The sequence below is a fragment of the Euleptes europaea genome, chromosome 8 (assembly GCF_029931775.1).
Source record: "Euleptes europaea isolate rEulEur1 chromosome 8, rEulEur1.hap1, whole genome shotgun sequence".
Lineage (NCBI taxonomy): Eukaryota > Metazoa > Chordata > Lepidosauria > Squamata > Sphaerodactylidae > Euleptes > Euleptes europaea.
Window position 1 is genome coordinate 8,972,649 of NC_079319.1, and position 19,951 is coordinate 8,992,599.

At 44.1% G+C, this 19,951-nt stretch overlaps 1 protein-coding gene across 1 annotated transcript in view; it reads right to left on the bottom strand.

Annotated features, from left to right (window-relative positions):
- KHDRBS3 (KH RNA binding domain containing, signal transduction associated 3) overlaps nucleotides 1-6,032 on the bottom strand; it is a 157,018-nt gene extending 150,986 nt beyond the window's left edge. Inside the window, exon 1 of the mRNA XM_056854111.1 lies at nucleotides 5,912-6,032. Coding sequence (XP_056710089.1) covers nucleotides 5,912-5,999 — 88 coding nt within the window. The 5' untranslated portion in view covers nucleotides 6,000-6,032. The remainder of the gene's footprint in view (nucleotides 1-5,911) is intronic.
- Nucleotides 6,033-19,951: the final 13,919 nt, after the last annotated feature.

The following is a 19,951-nucleotide window of genomic DNA, read 5'->3' on the forward strand; positions in this document are numbered from 1 at the left end:
CTGAAGTGTGCTCTAGTGTGCATAAAATATAGCTATTACACAGCTGACATTCATAGTCCAATATTTCAATGCACGTTAAGTGTAGATTTAATTAGTTTGAGTAGACAAGCAGCAGCTATTAGCTACAGAATTCATTTCAACAAGATCTCACCCTCCTTTCAAAAAAAAAAAAAAAAGCCCTATATTGCCTGGTTTGCTCATCGTCTCTTGACTCAATAGCCACTTCACGCTCTTACATCTGAAACCCGCACCAAGGGTCAGCTTGCAGGGAGACCTTTTCAAAGGTTACATAAGCTTGCCTTTTAATTGAGGCAGCACATTTGTGGCTGAGGTGCTTTGTTATAGTACCTACGAGATGAAGCTCTTTTAGTGATTCATCACTGCAAAATTGCTGTTGCAGACACATAAAGTCAGACACTGCCAACAGAGCTCTTTAGGTTTCGCGGTGCTTCACTTTAAGCACTAACAGTTTTGTTCCAACATTAAGAGGGAGGCTACCACCACCACCCCTGCCCACACTCTGCACTTGGGAATTCTGCCCAACACTAATGAACAAGACCTACTGCACCTTAAAGACTTTAATTACTTCTGTCCTCCACACACACACAGAAATCTAACCAGCTTTTGCCTGGTTTAATTTTTGCATATTCTTATCTCCAGTGCATTTCAACAAACAAACCAATCTGCTCTAAAACTGGACTGTCATCTTCTCCCAAGCAACCTGGCCTAGGTTTGTTAGTCAACAGTTGGGATGCCTTGCATCTGGAAAGGTATTCTGATCCTCCATCAATGTTAACCTAGCATCACCTAAGCAGGCCCCATTATACCCCATGACAATTGTCTGCAAATTCAGTAAGCTTGATTGGCTCTGCTCTTCCTGACATTTGTGTGTGTGTTTTTTTGAAAAAAGAAAGAAAGAAAAAAGAAATCCTGACCCAAGCAGAATTTGACTAAAGGTCAAACTAACCAAATGCTCAAATTCCTTCAGGAAACTTTAAAACAGAACTTGGAGGCAACACACCTGTACACAACTACGTTTCCCAAGAATCTGATATCAGACTCCATATCTAGAAGTTTTATTTAGCGACCGTGTCAGATACTATGCTCTAGGAAGCCCCCTAGGATAATGGTCACCACATACTGTAACAATGAATGCCCCAAATCAGTGTATGAAGCCGTGACTGAAACTAAACGGGTTGAAATTAAATCAAAAGAGTTTCCATCTAGACATTAGGAAGAATTTTTTAACAGAGCGGTTCCTCAGTGGAACAGGCTTCCTTGGGAGGTGGTAAGCTCTCCTTCCCTGGAAGTTTTTAAGAAGAGGCTAGATAGCCATCTGTCAGCAATACTGATTCTATGACCCTTGGCAGATAATGAGAGGGAGGGCACCTTGGCCATCTTCTGGGCATGGAGTAGGGGTCACGGGGGGGGGAAGTTTCCTGCATTGTGCAGGGGGTTGGACTAGATGACCATGGTGGTCCCTTTCAACTCTATGATTCTATGACTTTGGCCTGCAGGTTAAGGACAGACAGATCAGCCCAACTAAAGTTGCTCTAAATTCAAGAGAAGACTGCTTGACAGCATTAAAAACCAAGCCAATCATAAGCTTTTGTTCTAAATCAGAAATCCCAGGGGGACTGAAAGCAATCTCAACATGCCTTGGGAGGGGCCACGGCTCAGTGGTAGAGCATTTACTTGGCAAGTAAAAGGTCCCAGGTTGAATCCCTGGTATCTCCAGGTAAAAGGATCAGACAGTAGGTGATGGTAAAGACCTCCACCTAAGATGCTGGACAGCTGATGCCAGCCTGATTAGAAAATGCCCGCCAGTCAATGGCCTGACTCAATACAAGACATTCTCCTTGTGTTCAACAGAAATGAATAAGGCAGGACAAAAATTCAAGTCCCTGGAACCATAACGTGACTTGTTGAAAGTTCTTCTGGAAATGAACATGATACCGAGTACTCAGTAAAGGGACTATTTAATGCCAAAATTATGCATGTGTTAGAATTTGCACATAAGTAATCCTGTATTCAGGCTTCCCAGATGAAACCGAAGGAGGGAGGCTCCTGCTACAGTAGAAGTCTGCTATGACAAAACAGAGAGCCTTCAGCATATTCAGCAGCGTGTGTCAGAACATGTTGCAGATTACGGATTTAGCAGATGTCAGACTTCACAGCAGACACCTGATGGATCAGACCAAAGGTCCTTCCGCAAATATGATAGAGGGAAGTGCAAAAGCAGAACATGTTTGACCCTCAGTATTCAGTGGCATGCAGCCTCTGATCATGGAAGTTGCCTTTGGAAACCATGACTAACAGCTAAGTGCCATTTTTTTCTAAACAAGTACTAGACATAGGATTCTAATTCCTGAATCAACAAGTTGTGATAAACACATCCCAGAATGTATTGCCATTCAAAAGCATTGCTCTTCCAGGCATTTGACAGCTGTCATTCAGATTGATCAGTATACAACCTCTCAGAGTTTAAATCAGAATATACAAACACAGCCTACCCTTTGGTAGGGGGTCTTAAGTTTCAGAGACACCAACCTGCCTTAAGAGCAGCCAACAATTTTATCCGAGGGTGCCAAGCCCTGTTGAGTTCACTAGGGGCTCATTTCCAAGCAAATGTTTTGGGGATAATACTGCAGATCTGGAGTGCCCAACAGCTATATTCAGTCAATGGGATTTCACATTTATAGATGCTTAAACTCAGTTTTGTGCAGCTGCTAATTTACACAAGTATCACTTGATAATTCAGTGCCACAAATTAGTTTTAACAAGGAGCCAAAGTAAGACAAAAGCACCTATTCTAACTCTTGCAGTGCTTGCAAACCTATTCTGCATTATGTATATTGTTGCCTAGCTAAGGAAGGCTGTTCTTTAGTGCAATTCTTCAGCCTCTCTGTCTCTTCATTGTGCCGATGATCAGGCATTTATCATGCTTCACCCCTCACACGCACTGCCTACTGGCAACCTTAAGCACTGAAGTAATTAAAAACAGCAGATGTGCAACTGACCAAGAAGAGAACCAGTTAATTTCTTTGTTTAAATGAATCCAAGCCCCTTGCAAGACTGAAGAATTTAAGGATAATCATTGCTAATCTCTTTAAGACACTGCCATGATTAACTCTGAGCTGCAGAGGCTGCCTGTACGGCTTCGGATAAACAAAACTGATTTTTAAAGAGCAAATTTGAGGAGCTATTTACCCGATCAAAATCAGTACATCAATATAGCATGTGCTTTGGACACCTAAGAACCAGAAGTATCTGATTTCTTTCTTCACAATCACTAGCTTGACAATTCAAGTTCCTCTTAAGGCAGCAAGAATTGAGATTGCAAAAAGAGGCATCCAACTAGAGAACCACGCAGGACACCACAACACACCACACAGCTGTGGAGAACTGGAGGCGACGGGCGGCTGCTTCCTCCCCAGCAACAAATGTATTTCAGACAGTTCATGTCATTGCCTGATTGAACAGAACACCCAGGGTAGCAGGTGCATCTCCTTGATACTGGGTCCTCTGGGGATGGAATACATCAAGTCACCAGCCGGGGCACCCTGTCTGCCCACTGGGACCAACAGAACCAAAGGGGGGGAAGACACCAACTGTAGGGCTGTTATTTGAGCTCCGCGGCCACCGTAAGGAATTCTCTTGCACAGATGCTGGATTCAAAGGCCAGCAAGCAGAGAACCAGCCCAGACTAGCAAAGGAGGAACATGGGACCTTGATGCATCCGGCACCTGTTCACGCTAACAAGTCATTACCTACAGCTCTCCCCGCGGATTCCCAGGGCCTCCATTACCTTCTACGTCTAGGACCAGGCACACTAAATGAAGGCTGCCGCGAGACATCTGCAGCTTCCAGCAGCACCCCAATGGGCTTCCAAATCCCCTCGGTATAGCAAATTATGAGACCTCAAAACACAGAAGAGAAGATGCACAGCCCCTTCTTTGTAAGGAACGATCCTTAGAATCTCTTTCCTTAATCACCTATGGCCCTAAATTGCCCATTTGTCCCGCTCCCTAGGGAGTTCAACCTTCCTCGCTGCCCACAGATGCAAGGGGGGAGTTTCGCCACTCTTCCCCCACCCAGTTGTAAACACTTACCACAATATTCGTATGTCTTGTTCCCAAGGCAACAGGGGTCTACCCCCCCCCAACTCTGTAGGTCACTCATCTAGTCTTGACCCCCCCCCCGCCCCAATCATTCCTCCTGGGAGAGAACCATCCCTTCCTAATGTTTCTTCAGGAGCTCCCCTCGGAAAGGGACCTCATCCAGAGCACCCAGGAACGGTGTAGATCAGAGACGACACTGTGTATAGTCATCATCTCCAAGATCCATCCGCCCAACCCCATAACGGAGCTGCCAGGCAGGTAACTTTCTCTGAAGTGCCCCTCACAAAAAACCTTCCTCCTCTTGTCCTTCTATAAAGGTAATCCATACAGCAAGATCTTATGCTTTACTACATGCTGCTTGTTTGCGAAAGTCCTTCTTTGTAGACTTTTAAGCAACATCTTAAAGGTTCCTTCCTGCTATGTACATTCTTGATTCTCTCAATCCGTTACCGCCGTCACTTCAATTTCCAAGGGGACACCAAGTCTAGACAGAGGGTGCACACTGCTGAGGCAGGCGCTGAATGACCACTTTTAATAACCTGATCATACGCACAATCAGGGCAGCTACTAGCTGTTTCGACACTTACCCCTCCTGGGGTAAGGCATCTTTTTACACCACTCTAGCCTGTTCTAGCGATTGGCATAAATTGCCTGCTTCCTGCTTCAATCCTAAATTAAGTCTAGTCTGGATATTGTTTTTAAGGCAAGGACCATCTAGCCCCAAGCATCATGTTTTCACAAGCATTCAACTATTTGGCTCCTGGGACATGAGCGTACCTAATTTGTCTGCCCCAAGTACATATTTTATTAATTCATTAAAGCATTTATACCTCACCTTTCCTCGGGTTCAAATATGCCTCGTGGTATCTGGTAGTCAAAGGTATCCTGCCTCCAGCTATGGAAGCTTAATCTTACCCCGAGGACTAAAAGCAACTGCTATTAACGGGGATTTGTATAAGAGACCAAAAGCCCCCCGTTCATCTCAGACACAAACTCTGTAAGTGGATTGAAGTCAGCGACTGCGTGTTCAGCCTCGCACTCCCCAAACGTTGAGAGGCATACTATCGACCTTACAGGGCTTAGAGAATTACAACACGATCAGGTGACGTGCTAGGAATACATTTAAGCACACTGTACAAAACAGATTTTTTTTCTTTTTTTTGCTTCGGAAGAAGATAAAGAAGACTGATTTGCAGAACTGCTCCTCCAGCCCAATCGCCCCCCAACGCGGGTTTGCTCCGAAGCAAGCCCTTACTCGGCTCGGTGGGCGCTGCGTCCCAGTACAAACCTTGCAGCAGGATTCCCGGGGGAGATGCCCGCCACGGCTGCTCATCCATCACCTTGCACCGCAAAGGCACAACACCCGGAACAAGCGCGCACCTCCTCCTCGTCTCCTCTTCCCCCCCCCCGGTTGCAAATTTTTAAAAAAGCAATCCCTTTTACGAGCTTTTTAATCGCCCCCCCCTTTCGACTGCCACCCTCAACTTTTTTACAAAAAGGCCGCCCCAGAGGGAAGATTCAATCCTGGAAACGCAGCAAATGCCAAAAGAACTCTTCCCCCACGCCTAGACACGCCTGCCCGAAACCTCGTTTTGCAAAGACTCCTTTTTTTTTGTGCAGACTCCCTTTTTTTTTGCAAAGACTCCCTTTTTTTTTGCAAAGACTCCCTTTTTTTTTGCAAAGACTCCCTTTTTTTTTGCAAAGACCCCCTTTTTTTGCAAAGACCCCCTTTTTTTGCAAAGACCCCTCCCCCCTGCCCCAGGGTGCAAGGAGCAGCCGCGCTTCCCCACCTTGGTTGACCAGCCGCAGCGCGTGGGTGAAGGACGGATCCAGAGAGTCCTTCTCCGCCATCAGCTCGGGCAGGTACTTCTCCTCCATGGCCCACCCGCCTGCCCCGAGGGGGGGACCGGACCAGGCGCCTGGAGACGCAGGCGAACGAGCGCGGAAGTCAAAGGGAAGGCAGCGAGGCGGGCGGGCGCAGCAAGTAAATCCTCTGGCTTGCAAACAAACAAACGAAAAAAGTGAAAAGCAGGCAAAAGCAGGAACGCGCCGTAGGTCCTCAGAGCCGGCCGAGCCCCGCGGGCAGGCGGCAACCAGCGGCGCGCCCCTCGGAGCCGTTCCTCCGCCGGCGCCCCACGAGCACGACCACCCTCGCCGGCTCCCAGCCGCGACTGAGCCGCGGCGCGTCGCAGCAACCCGCTTTAAATAGCCGCCCCGAAACCACGCCCCCGGCTGGAAAGCAAGCCCCGCCCCTCGACCGGCACCTCATAAAGAACCGCCGGCGTCAGCTCTCAAGCCCTTCTCTCGCTCTCTCTGCGGAGCCCCGCCTACCTTTGTTACCGATTGGGTCGCAGCGGCGTGTCGTTCAAGGAGGCGTTTCCAAGCGCCCGATTGGCTGGTTTTCCTTTCGGCGGCTTGTTGTTGGACCCAGGGAGGGGAAGTTTTTCGGCTCGCGCGCCAAAGTCGGCGGGAAAGCCGGGGGGGGGGCGGGGGCAGCGCGTGCAGTTGCCGTTAGGGGGCGTGACGTGACGCTCTCGAGGCCGCCTCGCGTTGGGGGAGGGGGGGAGGGGGCAGAAACGGCCGCCTGCGGGATTCTCCTCAGAGAAACGCCTCATAAAAACCGCTCCTTTCTCTCATCGACGCGTTAACCCAGAAGGCAGCTCAGCCACACAGAAAGTACAATCAACACTAAAATATTCTTAAGTAAATACACCTCAGAGCCTTCTCCAGCTGAGAATGCAAAAAAAAATACAGTAAATACACCAAATAAACAAATACGCCCCAGAGCTTTCCCCTTCTCCAGCTTAGAATGTAAAAAAATATAATAAATAGACGAATCTACCTCTGAGCTTCCCCTTCTCCAGCTTAGATGGTAAAAAGATACAATAAATAGACAAATCTGCCTCTGAGCTTCCCCTTCTCCAGCTTAGATGGTAAAAAGATACAATAAATAGACGAATGTACCTCTGAGCTTCCCCTTCTCCAGGTTAGATGGTAAAAAGATACAATAAATAGACAAATCTGCCTCTGAGCTTCCCCTTCTCCAGCTTAAGAATGCAAAAAATACAGTAAATACACCAAATAAACAAATCTACCTCTGAGCTTCCCCTTCTCCAGCTTAGAATGCAAAAAAATACAGTATAATACACCAAATAAATACACCTCAGAGCTTGTCCTTCTCCAGTTGAGAATGCAAAATGTACAGTGTAAGTGTGTGCGTGTGTGTGTGTTAAGTGCCGTCAAGTCGCTTCCGACTCATGGCGACCCTATGAAAATGTCCTCCAAAATGTCCTATCGTTGACAGCCTTGCTCAGATCTTGCATACCGAGGGCCGTGGCTTCCTTTATTGAGTCCGTCCATCTCTTGTTGGGTCTTCCTCTTTCCCTGCTGCCTTAAACTTTTCCTAGCGTTATTGTCTTTTCCAGTGACTCTTGTCTCCTCATAATGTGACCAAAGTACGACAGCCTCAGTTTAGTCATTTTAGCTTCTGGGGTCAGTTCAGGCTCGATTTGATCTCGAACCCACTGACTTGTTGTTTTTGTGTGTGTTTGTTTTTGGCAGACCACGGTGTCCGTAACACTCTCCTCCAACGCCACCTTTCAAAGGAATCTACTTTCTTCTGTTGTGCCTCAGTTTACCTTAGGTTACCCATCAAGACAACTGAGATGACTGTTTGAATTGGTGGAAATGGCAAAACTTACAGCCATTTTAAATGAAAAAGACAATGTTCAATTTTTAGGGGAATGGGAGGATTGGATGAAATATTGTGAATATGAATTAAAACTGGGGAAAATGGAAGAATACTTACTAATCTGATCTAGAGGACACAATTAATATTAAGAGTTATAATCATTTATATTAATAGAAGATGTTTTATGAAAGTTAAATTAATTTATGATAGTTAAGATCAGACCAATTACGATGGGATGAATACTTTATTAAGAGGCGGAGAGAGGTGATGGGGAAGTCATAAATTTTCCTTTAATTTGTTTTTTTTGTTATGAATTCAAGAAACCATAACAACATAGAGTTAGAATTTTAAATTTCATATTGCTTTTACTGTTGTTTACTATCATGGAAAATTTGTATTATAAAAACCAATAAAATTATTATAAAGAGGAAGACAACTGAGATGAGATGCGGTGAAACTGACAGACTGTTTACGGGTTTGGAGAATAAACAGAACTGGGTCCACAACGCTCCGACTGCCAAGCCGAAGGATTGCGAACCCACAGAAGCAGGCGCGAAGAACTTTTAAAGACTTTTCAGCAGCGACGTTTGCAAATAAAGATACATTTCTGATCATCCCAGCATTGAAATGCCTGAAATCATTATATGCTATGGGAAATGTATTCTTTGATTTGAAATATATTCTTTGTAATCAATAAAGTATAATCTGCACTTATGAATATGCCATACTCAGTGTATAAGAGTTGGCATCTATGATTAAAGACATACCGAGCACATATATATGTTAAAGGCCTTGAGTATAAGAGGCCCGGCTTGGCTCGTTAGAAGTTAATTAGAGAAGCTATAGACCACTGGTTCCCAACCAGGGGTCCATGGACCCCCAGGGGTCCGCGAGAACTAAATTAAGGTCCGCAAAACAAAGTTCTAAACCCATAATAAATTAATATTTTCAATTAAAAGTTCTCTATTATTAAAAATATATATTCAAATATTATTCTAAGTTTAGTGTTTGACTAACAGTTATGATTAAAGTTTATTTTCAAATTCTCGGAATTTTTATTTTGAACCTTGGGGTCCCTGCACCGGACAAAAAAGTCCTAGTGGTCCCTGGTCAAAAAAAGGTTGGGAACCACTGCTATAGACGATCTTAGTATGCTCTCATAAACTGGCTCCCCATCATAAGGGCCAGCTAGGAAAAACTCCCTTAGTTAACCTTGGGAGCTGCCAGGATTCAAGATAAGAAGAACTGCAGAAACTTAGGATCAAACACAGAAGCACCTGACACTGGTGGGTCTTCTCTGCTCATTAGAGAGCATTAGATCACCACTTTCTCTGCAACGCCTTCAATTCTGTAATAGGTTATGCTAATGTGGGGGTCCCCAGTATTGGGCATTTGGGTTCTTACGTGTGTATTACGCCTCTGTAACCACCCATTATCGAAGTCTATATCCATGCTTGCAATCCTTTGATGTGGGTGTGAATTGTCCTGCGCTTTGGGCAATTTTCACCAGGCGTTTTGTGTATTGGTCAATAAAACAAACTGCTTTGAATCTTCAACCTCCTACTGTTTATTGTTTATTGTTATTGGGTATTGATACCATAAGACAGGCTTAACAGCATTACCGCATAGTGTTTCATTGTTCTATTGAAATTAACATATAAGCGATTCTTTAATACGCGTGCGCTGGCTCAAGCCAAAGATTCCCTACTATCAGGGAACAAGCAGTACTTTCCAGGTTGCAGAGAAGCGGAAAAGCAGAGAGAGAAAATTAGCGATCTTGCCAATGACATCCCGGGAGAGAAAAGGAGGAGGGAGGGGGAAGCAGTTAATATGGGCAAGGGTTTGTGTGCTGCTTTGAGGTACTTAGAGAGTGTGCAGAGTGCTGATGCGTGTTTATCTACACACGCATCTTACAAGAGGGCGGGGGATTTCATGGGCACTACCGGTCAGCTTTCTTCATCGTCCAGCTCTCACACCCATGCATAGTAATAGGGAATACGATGGCGTGAATTAACCTGATCTTGGTGGCCACTGACACATCCTTACACTTAAGAATCTTTCCTAGCTCCTAGCAATGTCACCAAAATGTTGGAAATGTCAAGAAGAAGTCGGTTCTTTTCACCATGTTTAGTCGCTTTGTGAAAAGGCAAAAAATTTCTGGGATATGATTTACAATGAACTAAGGTTGATAGTACAACATAATATCCCTGAAACACCTGAAATGATGTTGTTAAGTATAATACCAGATTCGGTAGTGACACAGAGATCATTTTTGATACATGCCACTATTGCTGCAAGACTGGTCTATGCAATGAAATGGAAAACATCTGAAATACCAGATAAGACCGCTTGGATAGATAAAATGATGAAACTGGCTGAAATGGCAAAACTTACCGCATTAATAAATCAAAAAGAAAATGCTGAATTTGTGGAAGAATGGGAGGCCTGGACAACATATTGTGTGAATGAACTTAATTTGGGTAACATTAAGGAATATGTTTTGATCTAATTCAAATTTTTTGAAGTAATTAAGATAGTAATGTTAATAAGTAGAGTTTAAGATAATGATAAAGGTGGTTTATTACAATGAATTAGACACCAAATACAAAGAGAGAAATAAGAATATCAAATGGACAGAGGAGGGGGAGGGGAAGTCAACTATATATATTTCTTTAGTGATAAGATAGAAATTGTTTATAGTATATACTATATGAATGGAATGATATAATAGAATGTGAACTAGTTTGAAAAATAATTTAATTTTTTTTTAAAAAAGAATCTTTCCTAGCTCCTTCATGGCTGCCCTTCCCAGTCTCAATCTCCTTCTGATTTCTTGGCTGCAGTCTCCCTTTTGGTTGATGATGGAGCCAAGGAATAAAAAGTCTCAAACAATTTCCATTTCCTCATTGTCAGCCTTAAAGTTGAGGCCTTTCCCCACAGGCATGCTGATGAAGCCATCAGAAAAAAGCCTGCTTGGCCAGGAATCCTTCCATTGTGTGTTGGATGGGGACCAAACATTAATGTTCCTCATGGGGGAGAAAAAGGATTGTCTTGTGAGCTGGAGCCAGCCACAATGGTGGGGCACCTGTCACATTATCTCACTCTCTAAGTAGCTCTCGGGGGCTGTGTGTAGTTCTGTCCCCATTTTGTCCTCACTAAGGATCCTGTGAGGTAGGCTGGGCCAAGAACGAGTGACGGGCCAGGTTAAATCTGCTTTGGATGTCAGAGAGAAGCCCAGCAGTCACCCTAAACTTCACATGAAATGTATGTTTACTTAATTCATTTGCACCCCATCTTTCTCCCCAATGGGGACCCAAAGCAGCTTCCACTGTTCTCCTCTCCTTCACCTTATCCTCACAACAACCCTGTGAGGTTGGTTAGGCAGAGAGAGTGTGACTGGCCCAAGGTCTCCCAGCGACCATCCATGGCACAAGCGGGAATTCGAACCTGGGTCTCCCAAATACAAGTCTGGCACTCTTAACCACTACACCACACTGGCTCATGTACAAAGCATGCTTTAAAAAGCCATGCATCTGTATCCACAGAAAGAAATTAAGGCTTTGTTCTCACGGATCAGGGAACACCAGCATCTAGTTTTCAATTTAAGTTAGTGTTACTTTGCCAATGCAATATTTGAGGTTGTTTCCCCACACCCGCCTGGCAGAGTTGTGGTTTTTGAAGTGTTGTGGAACTAGCAGAAATGCACAAGGAGTCATCATGTCTTTCTATTGCTTTATCTAGGTGGCAAGCAACCTTGGCTAATTTTGGAAGATTTTGCAACGTTGGCTAATTTTGGAACATCTCATTTGGTACACATTGCCCTCTCATTTGGTACACATTTGGAACATCTCATTTGGTACACATTGCCCTCCTCTCTCCCTGGCATTCAAAATACAGCCAAACACACATTTGGAACTCTGCAGGAACCCGTTTCAGACTAGAGTTGCCAACTTCCAGGTACTAGCTGGAGATCTCCTGCTAGTACAACTGATCTCCAGTTGATAGAATCATAGAATCACAGAGTTGGAAGGGACCACCAGGGTCATCTAGTCCAACCCACTGCACAATGCAGGAAATTTCTATCTAAGTGTTATTAGTCCTAACGCTTAGATAGGAACCGAGACAGGTCCTTACAATGTAAGAGAGGCTTTATGCCCAAACAGCATTTCTGAGGCTTTGTGCCAAAAGAGCATTTTTGGGGCAAATTTGCCCTTATAAATCATAAAATATAGAAGGAAGACCAACTTATTGAAGAAGTATCGAAACGCCTACCAACCTAGAGGTAGCGTCAGTTGGACTTCACGTTTCCTGTGTTCTTCTTTTCATTTACTTTGGTGCAATCCACAATGACCGGGAGTGTCCCGTCCCTACCATTTTTCTCCAGCCGGGAGATTTTGTTCTACAGTTCATCACTATCCTGGGCGCTCCGGTCTACAAACCCTTTGCCGTCCGTGTCGTTCCTAAACTGCTGCACCACGTTGAGAGTGACTTCCAAACGTTTCAGCCTCCCTGCCAGGTCCGGCTCTTGCCGCTTTGTGAGTAACCTTACAGACATGGCTCACGACCCATGTCTCCTCGTGAGTAAATTTACGGACCCGGCTTGCAGCTTTCACCGCCTCATGAGTAACCTTACAGACACACTCTTGCCGCCTTTTAGTTTCCTTACAGATGGATTATAGCTCTGGATCTCTCCTTTTCACAAGGACTGTAGCTTTTGTTTTTTAAGCCTATGGTTGGACTTGCTTTTTGAAACTATTTTGCTTTGTGTAACCTTGATGGATGTGCCTTCAACATCTTGTTTGCTTATTACTTATTCTGTTGATTTTCTAGTGTGACTAATAACACATATTGTTTCTTCTACTTGTTTGTGTTTATTATGAACATTAACTGCAGTAATATGGTGTATATTTGAATTGAGCCCACGTGCTGTTTGTTTCCCTAACTACCTGGAGGTTGGCAACTCTATTAAAGGAACAACAACAATAAACATAATAATAATAAGTTCTCACCAGCTGGTGGAAGATAGTGATTGAAATGGACAGACAAATGTTATACACATCTGCATGCCTAGTTTGACCCTAAGAGATAGTAGTTTATGTTGGAATGGAATAGAAAAAGGACACCGCTTGAAAAATGAAGTGAATTAGTATCATATAGGCTGCTGTGAATTCCTTTAAAGAAAGAGAAAGTGCAGAAGTAACAGAGAAATTGGATATTGCTTCTCCCAGGTATGTCATCTTACATTGCTTTTAAGGACTCCAAGGTGGCCAAAATGCACCTTCTACCACCTCATCTCAGTATTTGATATATTAGGGCTCTATTTTTATATCATTTTGCAGCTGTGACACTGACACCTTGTGCAGTTTCCTCCTTGGCCTTTATGAGCTCCATTAATGAATCACGCTTAGGTGTGTTTCAAAGAAGAAGGAAGCTGAAATGAAAGGTAAGTTTGTTTTCAGTAAGCACAGTTGCTGGAGCAACAATAGAGACCGCCCCCTGCTCGCCTTGAATGAGTTAGTAAATTGTGGCAACCAAGAAATGATTCATACACTATGAACTGACCCTCAGTTGCACAGGTTAACCATTTGTGTGAGACATCTGCATGCATGAACACAGTACTGACATGTGAGAAGTCCAAATGTGCACCTGGGCATATAGAAAGCACTGCTCCTCAGAGAGTATGCATGTCGAGTATTTTGATCCCTGCAATCCAGAGCAAACAGCAATTCCTAACATACTGCTACACTTGCTGTCACAATCCCCACCAGCCTACTCAGTGATTCTGAATCCCAAGGAGAGGAGCCAAGTCAGTGGACTGAGGATAGGGCTCCCAACCTCCAAGTACGAGCTGGAAATCGCCTGCTATTACAACTGATCTCCAGCCGATAAAGATCAGTTCACTGGAGAAAATGGCCACTTTGGCCATTGGACTCTATGGCATTGAAGTATCTCCCCTCCCCCAACCCCCACCCTCCACAGGTCCTACCCCAAAAACCTCCCACCAGTGGCGAAGAGGGATCTGGCAACCCTATTACTAACCTCCAGGTGGTAGCTGGAGATCTCCTCCTATTACAACTGATCTCCAGCCGATAGAAATCAGTTCCCCTGGAGAAAATGACCACTTTGTCCATTGGACTCTATAGCATTGAAATTCCTCCCCTCCCCAAATCCCACCCTCCTCAGTCTCCTCCCCAAAAACCTCCTGCCAGTGGCGAAGAGGGACCTAGCAACCCTAACTGAGGAGGGACCTGGCAACCCTAACTCTGCGCCACGGGCTCCTATTCTGATTTTAGTGACCTGTTAATTTAATGCATTTTAATAATTTAATATGTTCTTGTTTTATTGTAAGCCACTCTGAGACCACTTCTGCTGGGGAGAGCAGGATATAAGAACGAGGAATAAATAAATACATGTGAGGGGCTGTGGCTCAGTGGTAGAGCATCTGCTTGGCATGCAAAAGGTCCCAGGTTCAATCCCCAGCATCTCCAGTTAAAGGGTCTAAGCAAGTAGGTGATGTGAAAGACCTCTGCCTGAGACCCTGGAGAGCCGCTGCCAATCTGAGTGGGCAATACTGACTTTGATGGACCGAGGGTCTAATTCAGTATAAGGCAGCTTCGTGTGTATTTTATGGGCAGCTTTAACTCTTGAAAATCTAATTGGTCTCTCAGGGATTACTGGATTTGAATCTAGCTCTTCCACAGCAGGCCACCACAACTACCCTCTGAAACAAAGGCTGGCAGATGTTGGTGGAGGATCTATGTCAGGGCCTGTCTTACAATGCATGGTCTGGCCGTAATTCTGTAGCACTGGCACTACAATGGCTGCCCAGCACAGAGACAACCCAGAGGTACTGAGCAGAACTCTATTGCTTCCTATGGGGTGATTCCACAATCTACTCTGGGCATGTAAGCTTTTGGGAACTGCACCCATTATAAAGGCCTTCTAGGTGGTGGCACCAACACTTTGAATCTGGCTCCCCAGGGAGATTTGTCTGTCTCCCTCTACCAGTGTCTTTTGCCAACAGGTGAAGACTTTTTTGTTTTGTCTGGCATACATCCAATAACAGTTACTGGCTCTCTATCCAGTGTTGTCATTTATGTTTTTTAACTGTATTATTTTATATCTAGCTGTATTTTTCATTGCTCAAATGTTTGTTTCTTTATCTTCACTGCCTTGTGGACCACAATAAGGTGGAAATGCAGGATAAAAAGGGTTGTTATTATTATTAATAATGAATGAATGAATTGCTGCAGCAACTGTCATAATTCCCTTCTCTCCCCATCTCACATGAAGCTCATGTAGCAGCAGGATAAACCTGTATGATTGTTGTTGTTTTTGAGTTCAAATTGCAGCTAGCTACAAAGAGGTTTAAAAACATAATTTAACTCACTCAGTTACATTTTGGGATAGTGAACCAGAAGTATTCTGCAAAGAGCTATAGAAGCAGGAAATAATCTTCAGCCAAGGGCATGAGAACAAACACTGCCTTGTGCAGTAACAGCATGCCATCTGTAACATCCTTGAGGAACAAACAGTGCTTTCGTCTGAAGTGCACATAATGTACGCAAGTCAATTAATCCACCCTGAGAAGTGGAAATCAACTTTACATGCTCATTGTTTGAGACCAGAAAACTGCTATTAGCGCAACAGAGAATCTCATGTTTTGCAAGTCCTCTTTTGGCATAGAAAGGTAGGTGTATACTTTCCCCCTTCAAACTATAATACATCCTACTCTCTGCTGAAGAAAAAAAACGTACATGCCAAGGTTATCCCAGTCCTTTTTGTGCCTTAAGGACACAAGGAAAGGAGGGAGTTGTGGCTTAATCTGCCAATTCCATCTTGCCTGATGCACACTCGGGACTGGAAGATCGAGAAAAGCAGACTGTTCCTGGCATTTTTGCAGTTCTTAAGCCTCAGAGTGTGAGGGTAACAGAACTCAGAACTGACTGAAAGAGCCACACTCCCACAACGCCGAGTCTATCTGCAACTGCTGAGAAGCTCTGCGCCGTTTTGATGTTCAAAAATTATTTAATTTTAATGAGCCCTATACCCCAATTCTAAAAACAAAACACATTCCTTTTGAAGTATGTCCCAATGATTTAACATGGGTCCCACAGAATATAGAGCAAGTGAATTGATTCCTTTCCTTTGAACTTTCAGTTGCTATAAACATTTGAGGAACACGCTGGCTGCCAAGAAGCTTGCAAATATCACAAATAAATGAATAAGGAAGGAAGGTTCTGAGACATTTGGAACTCTTCCTTAGGTGATTATGATGAATGTGCCCTTCTGCAATTTAGCATGCTTTTAAATTTGTTCATTTATTATTATTATTATTATTATTATTATTATTGCTTTATCTGTTCTCAGCCTGCCAAAGATTCTGTAAGGCTCAAATGGTAGTAAAAAAAAAGTTCACACCTAATCTCAAACATATATTTTCCCTGGAGAGCTTTAGTATGAGTAGGGGAGGACATCAACTATGACCTCTTGGGCTCACCACCTACTCATCCTCCAGTGTATTGTCTCACTCTCTCATAACACTAGAACCTCGAGTCATCCACTGAAGCTGGAGGGTGGGAGATTCATGACAGAAATGAGTGATTAAAATGTGGAATTCGCTGCTACAGGCTGTAGTGATGGCCACAAGTAAAGATGGCATCAACGGGGGATTAAACAGATTCATGGAGGAGAGGTCTATCAGGGGCTACTGAAGGGAACCTCCACATTCAGAGGCAGTAAACTGCTGACTACCAGTGCCAGGAGGCAACATCAGGAGAAGGCCTTGAACACATGAAGCTGCCTTATACTGAATCAGATCCTTGGTTCATCAAAGTTAGCATTGTCTACTCGGACCAGCACTGGCTCTCCAGCGTCTCAGGAAGACATCTTTCACATCACCTACTTGCCTCGTCCCTTTAACTGGAGATGCCAGGGATTGAACCTGGGACCAAGCAGATGCTGTACCACTGAGCCACAGCCCCTCCCCAATTTGCCTCTGCCTCTATGCCCTGTTGTTGGCCCTCCAGAGTAACTGGTTGGCCATTGTGTGAGACAGGATGCTGGACCAGATGGGTCACTGGTCTGATCCAGCAGGTCTCTGTTATGTTCTTATGGAAGTACTTCTTCACACAGCATATAGTTAAATTGTGGAACTTGCTGCCAGAGGATGTGGTGATGGCCACCAACTTGGAAGGCTTTAAGAGGGGAGTGGACACGTTTTTGGAGAGGATAGGTCTATCAATAGCTTTAGTCACGATAGGTATCTATTTCCTCCAGTACCAGAGACAGTATGCCTCTTTATATCAGTTGCAGGGGAGCATGGGCAGGAGAATGCTGTTGTAGTGTATCCTGCTTGTGGGCTTCCCAGAGGCAGTTGGTCAGCCATTGTGTGAACAGAATGCCAAACTTGATGGGGTTTTGGTCTGATCCAGCATGGCCTTTCTTTCATTCTCATGTGCCCTTCTGCTCTCTACAGGACAGTAGCTCTGCAATATAATAAAATGGATGCAAATCTGACAATAAAAACAGCAATATTCATAAAGCCAGTAGGGTAACATTTTAACCTTTTTTGCTATTCTGTTTGACTAAGCAGCTCTGCAGGGCAACTTCAGGTCAAGAAAACTATGCAGGGGGAAGGCTTAACCAACTCTTCCCTTAAGCCTTGGCCCAAATGTCAGTAAGTGCCTGTTTTTTTGGCAAAGGGGGAAAAACACCCAAATGTAATCTGGCACTCAGCATTATCTCGATGCCCATTTTTCTCAAGGTTCTTAATATCATGGAGCAACCTGTACCTATCACACTTGGATGTACATAAGCTTTATAATTATGTATTACATTTTTTATGCTTCCATTGCTCCAAGGAGATCAGGGCAACAAACCTGCTTCTCTCCATGATCACCAACTGACTTGCACTGGGCCATGGGTAGGATTAGAGCTGCAAGCACTGCCTCAATAAATGCCAGGAGATTTTGAGGGCAGTGCCCGGGGAGGGCGGAATTCAGGAAGGATGTGGCATCACTTTTGGATGATGCTCTAGGAATTTCCTCCCAATCTCTATGGTAAAGATCATAAAGACATGAGGAAATTCCTAGAATATAGAGGACATTTCCTGGCCCTTTTTTTCTCCCGCTCCTCAATTTTTCAAGTGTGGGGAACTGGGGCCAAGGGTGGGAGTTTACTGACCACAGGCAGGCATATGAAAAACCTAGGCAGAATGAAGGCAACATATGCCACTTCTGCTTTGGCTGGCACAACGTTAAGTGCAGAAAGAATCCAGGGCAAATTGGCAGAACACTTTTTCTTTTTTTAAGTGCAGAAGTAGTTTTGGGATTCAAAAAGCGAAGGTGAAAATGAAAAGCCAAAGGAGGTCAAAGCAAGGGGATGTGCACTTGAATGCTCAGAAGGGAGCAGGAAGAAAGAAAATCCAGGACCTTGCATGAAAAGTAAGCAGTAGAGATAAGATGAATCTTCCTATAGACCTGACCTGATTTGAGTTTTAAATTTAGAGTCGTGGGATTCGGAGCTTGCAATATTCATTTCCCAGGTCTTACCCGCATCGTCAAAAATAAAATCACTTCTTGGCTGTGAAATCTCTCTAAGGGATCAGAACGCGTAAAAGCACTGTCAAATCAGGGAATGCAAGAAGCAGGAATCGCAGCCAGAGCCAAAGAGGCATTCTAAGCCAAGCACGAAGGACAGCCACGGTATGACAAGTGATTAAAAAAACATCCAATTTCAGCAAAGCAAGAGACAAAATGGGATTCCCCTTCTCTTTGTCAGTGTCAGTTTTTTAAAAATGCACACCTTATGTGAATAATCGTTTTGCACCCTTCAGTGGGCGGCACCCCTGGACTTTCCAAAGATCAACAAAGTGTGTCCCCTACCTCCATTCTCCCTCTGGAACCTCTCTAGATTTTGTCTCTGGACTTCAGGCCACTCCAACCAAAAATGAAAATCAAGAAATGGTGACTGCAGACAGCAACGTGAAAACCCTTGGGAATGTTTTCTTCCATATATATGGCCCATTAAAGAAGAAATTGTCTGAGATCTATTTAGTGTCTGAGATCTAATTAGACTTGGCTAACCCAGGCCACCCACATTAGGGCATTGTTTATCAAAATGTTGAAGAAAACACTGGATTCTTCTGTCAACTCTTGAGGATGGGGAAGAAAAAAAATCACTGACAATATGGAGCTTATCTGGCAAATTAATTTATTTATTTAATGTCCCATCCATCCTGTATATCATGTGAGACTGTGAGATAGTGACAGACCCAAGGGTATTTACAGTGCTGTTATCCTAAGTAGGCAGTCTTCATCTAGTTAGGGGAATTAGCTGGAATTAGCTGGAGACAAAAAGTGAGATGGGGTAACTATGAATACCAGGATAATCCTGGGTGAAAACTCTCAAATGAGCAGGCAGTTGTATAATTAAAATATAGTTTTATTAAATAATAAAAATAGTAAAACAAGAAATATATTTAAAGCAATGAACATATGCACACAGAGCATACAAGAGCTGACTAACAGAAAAGGGATGAAGTTGGATAAGATTTCAGGGATGGGCGATAGTTACCAGTCTTAAAAGGACATCCAGGGAAAGCAGCGCTGAAGAGGACGATCAACGTTTTCAGGAGCAAAGGAAAGACCCCACATACTCAGTCTCAGTCTTTACCTTTATTGGCATAATCACCCCACATACATATGGGGGTGAGTGCATGGATCCAAGACACACACTCACTGTGAATTTGTCAAAAGACCAATATTTATGCTCCAAAATGAGGGGTATGAGGTAAGCTGGTAGGAAAGCCACAGACTAAGAATGGATTGCTTTTCTGATGTTCGAACAAAAAGATAGGAGAGGTCTGATGAGTCGTCAGGACCCAACAGAATGCCTGGGCTATCTCCTGAATACTGATTGATTGCTGGGATGGGTGCAGACAGGGAAAGTAATGGTCTGCTTGGAGCGCTGATTGAATCACCTTATCTGATCTGGATCTCTAGGACAGGGTGTACTAGAAAAAGCAATAATTAGGAAAAAATATTCCCCCTCCCCACGAATCAAATACTTGGCTGCTGGAATCCTAACTCTCTTACTGACTCTTTCCTGTATCTACTGTAAGGAAAGCAGCTAATAC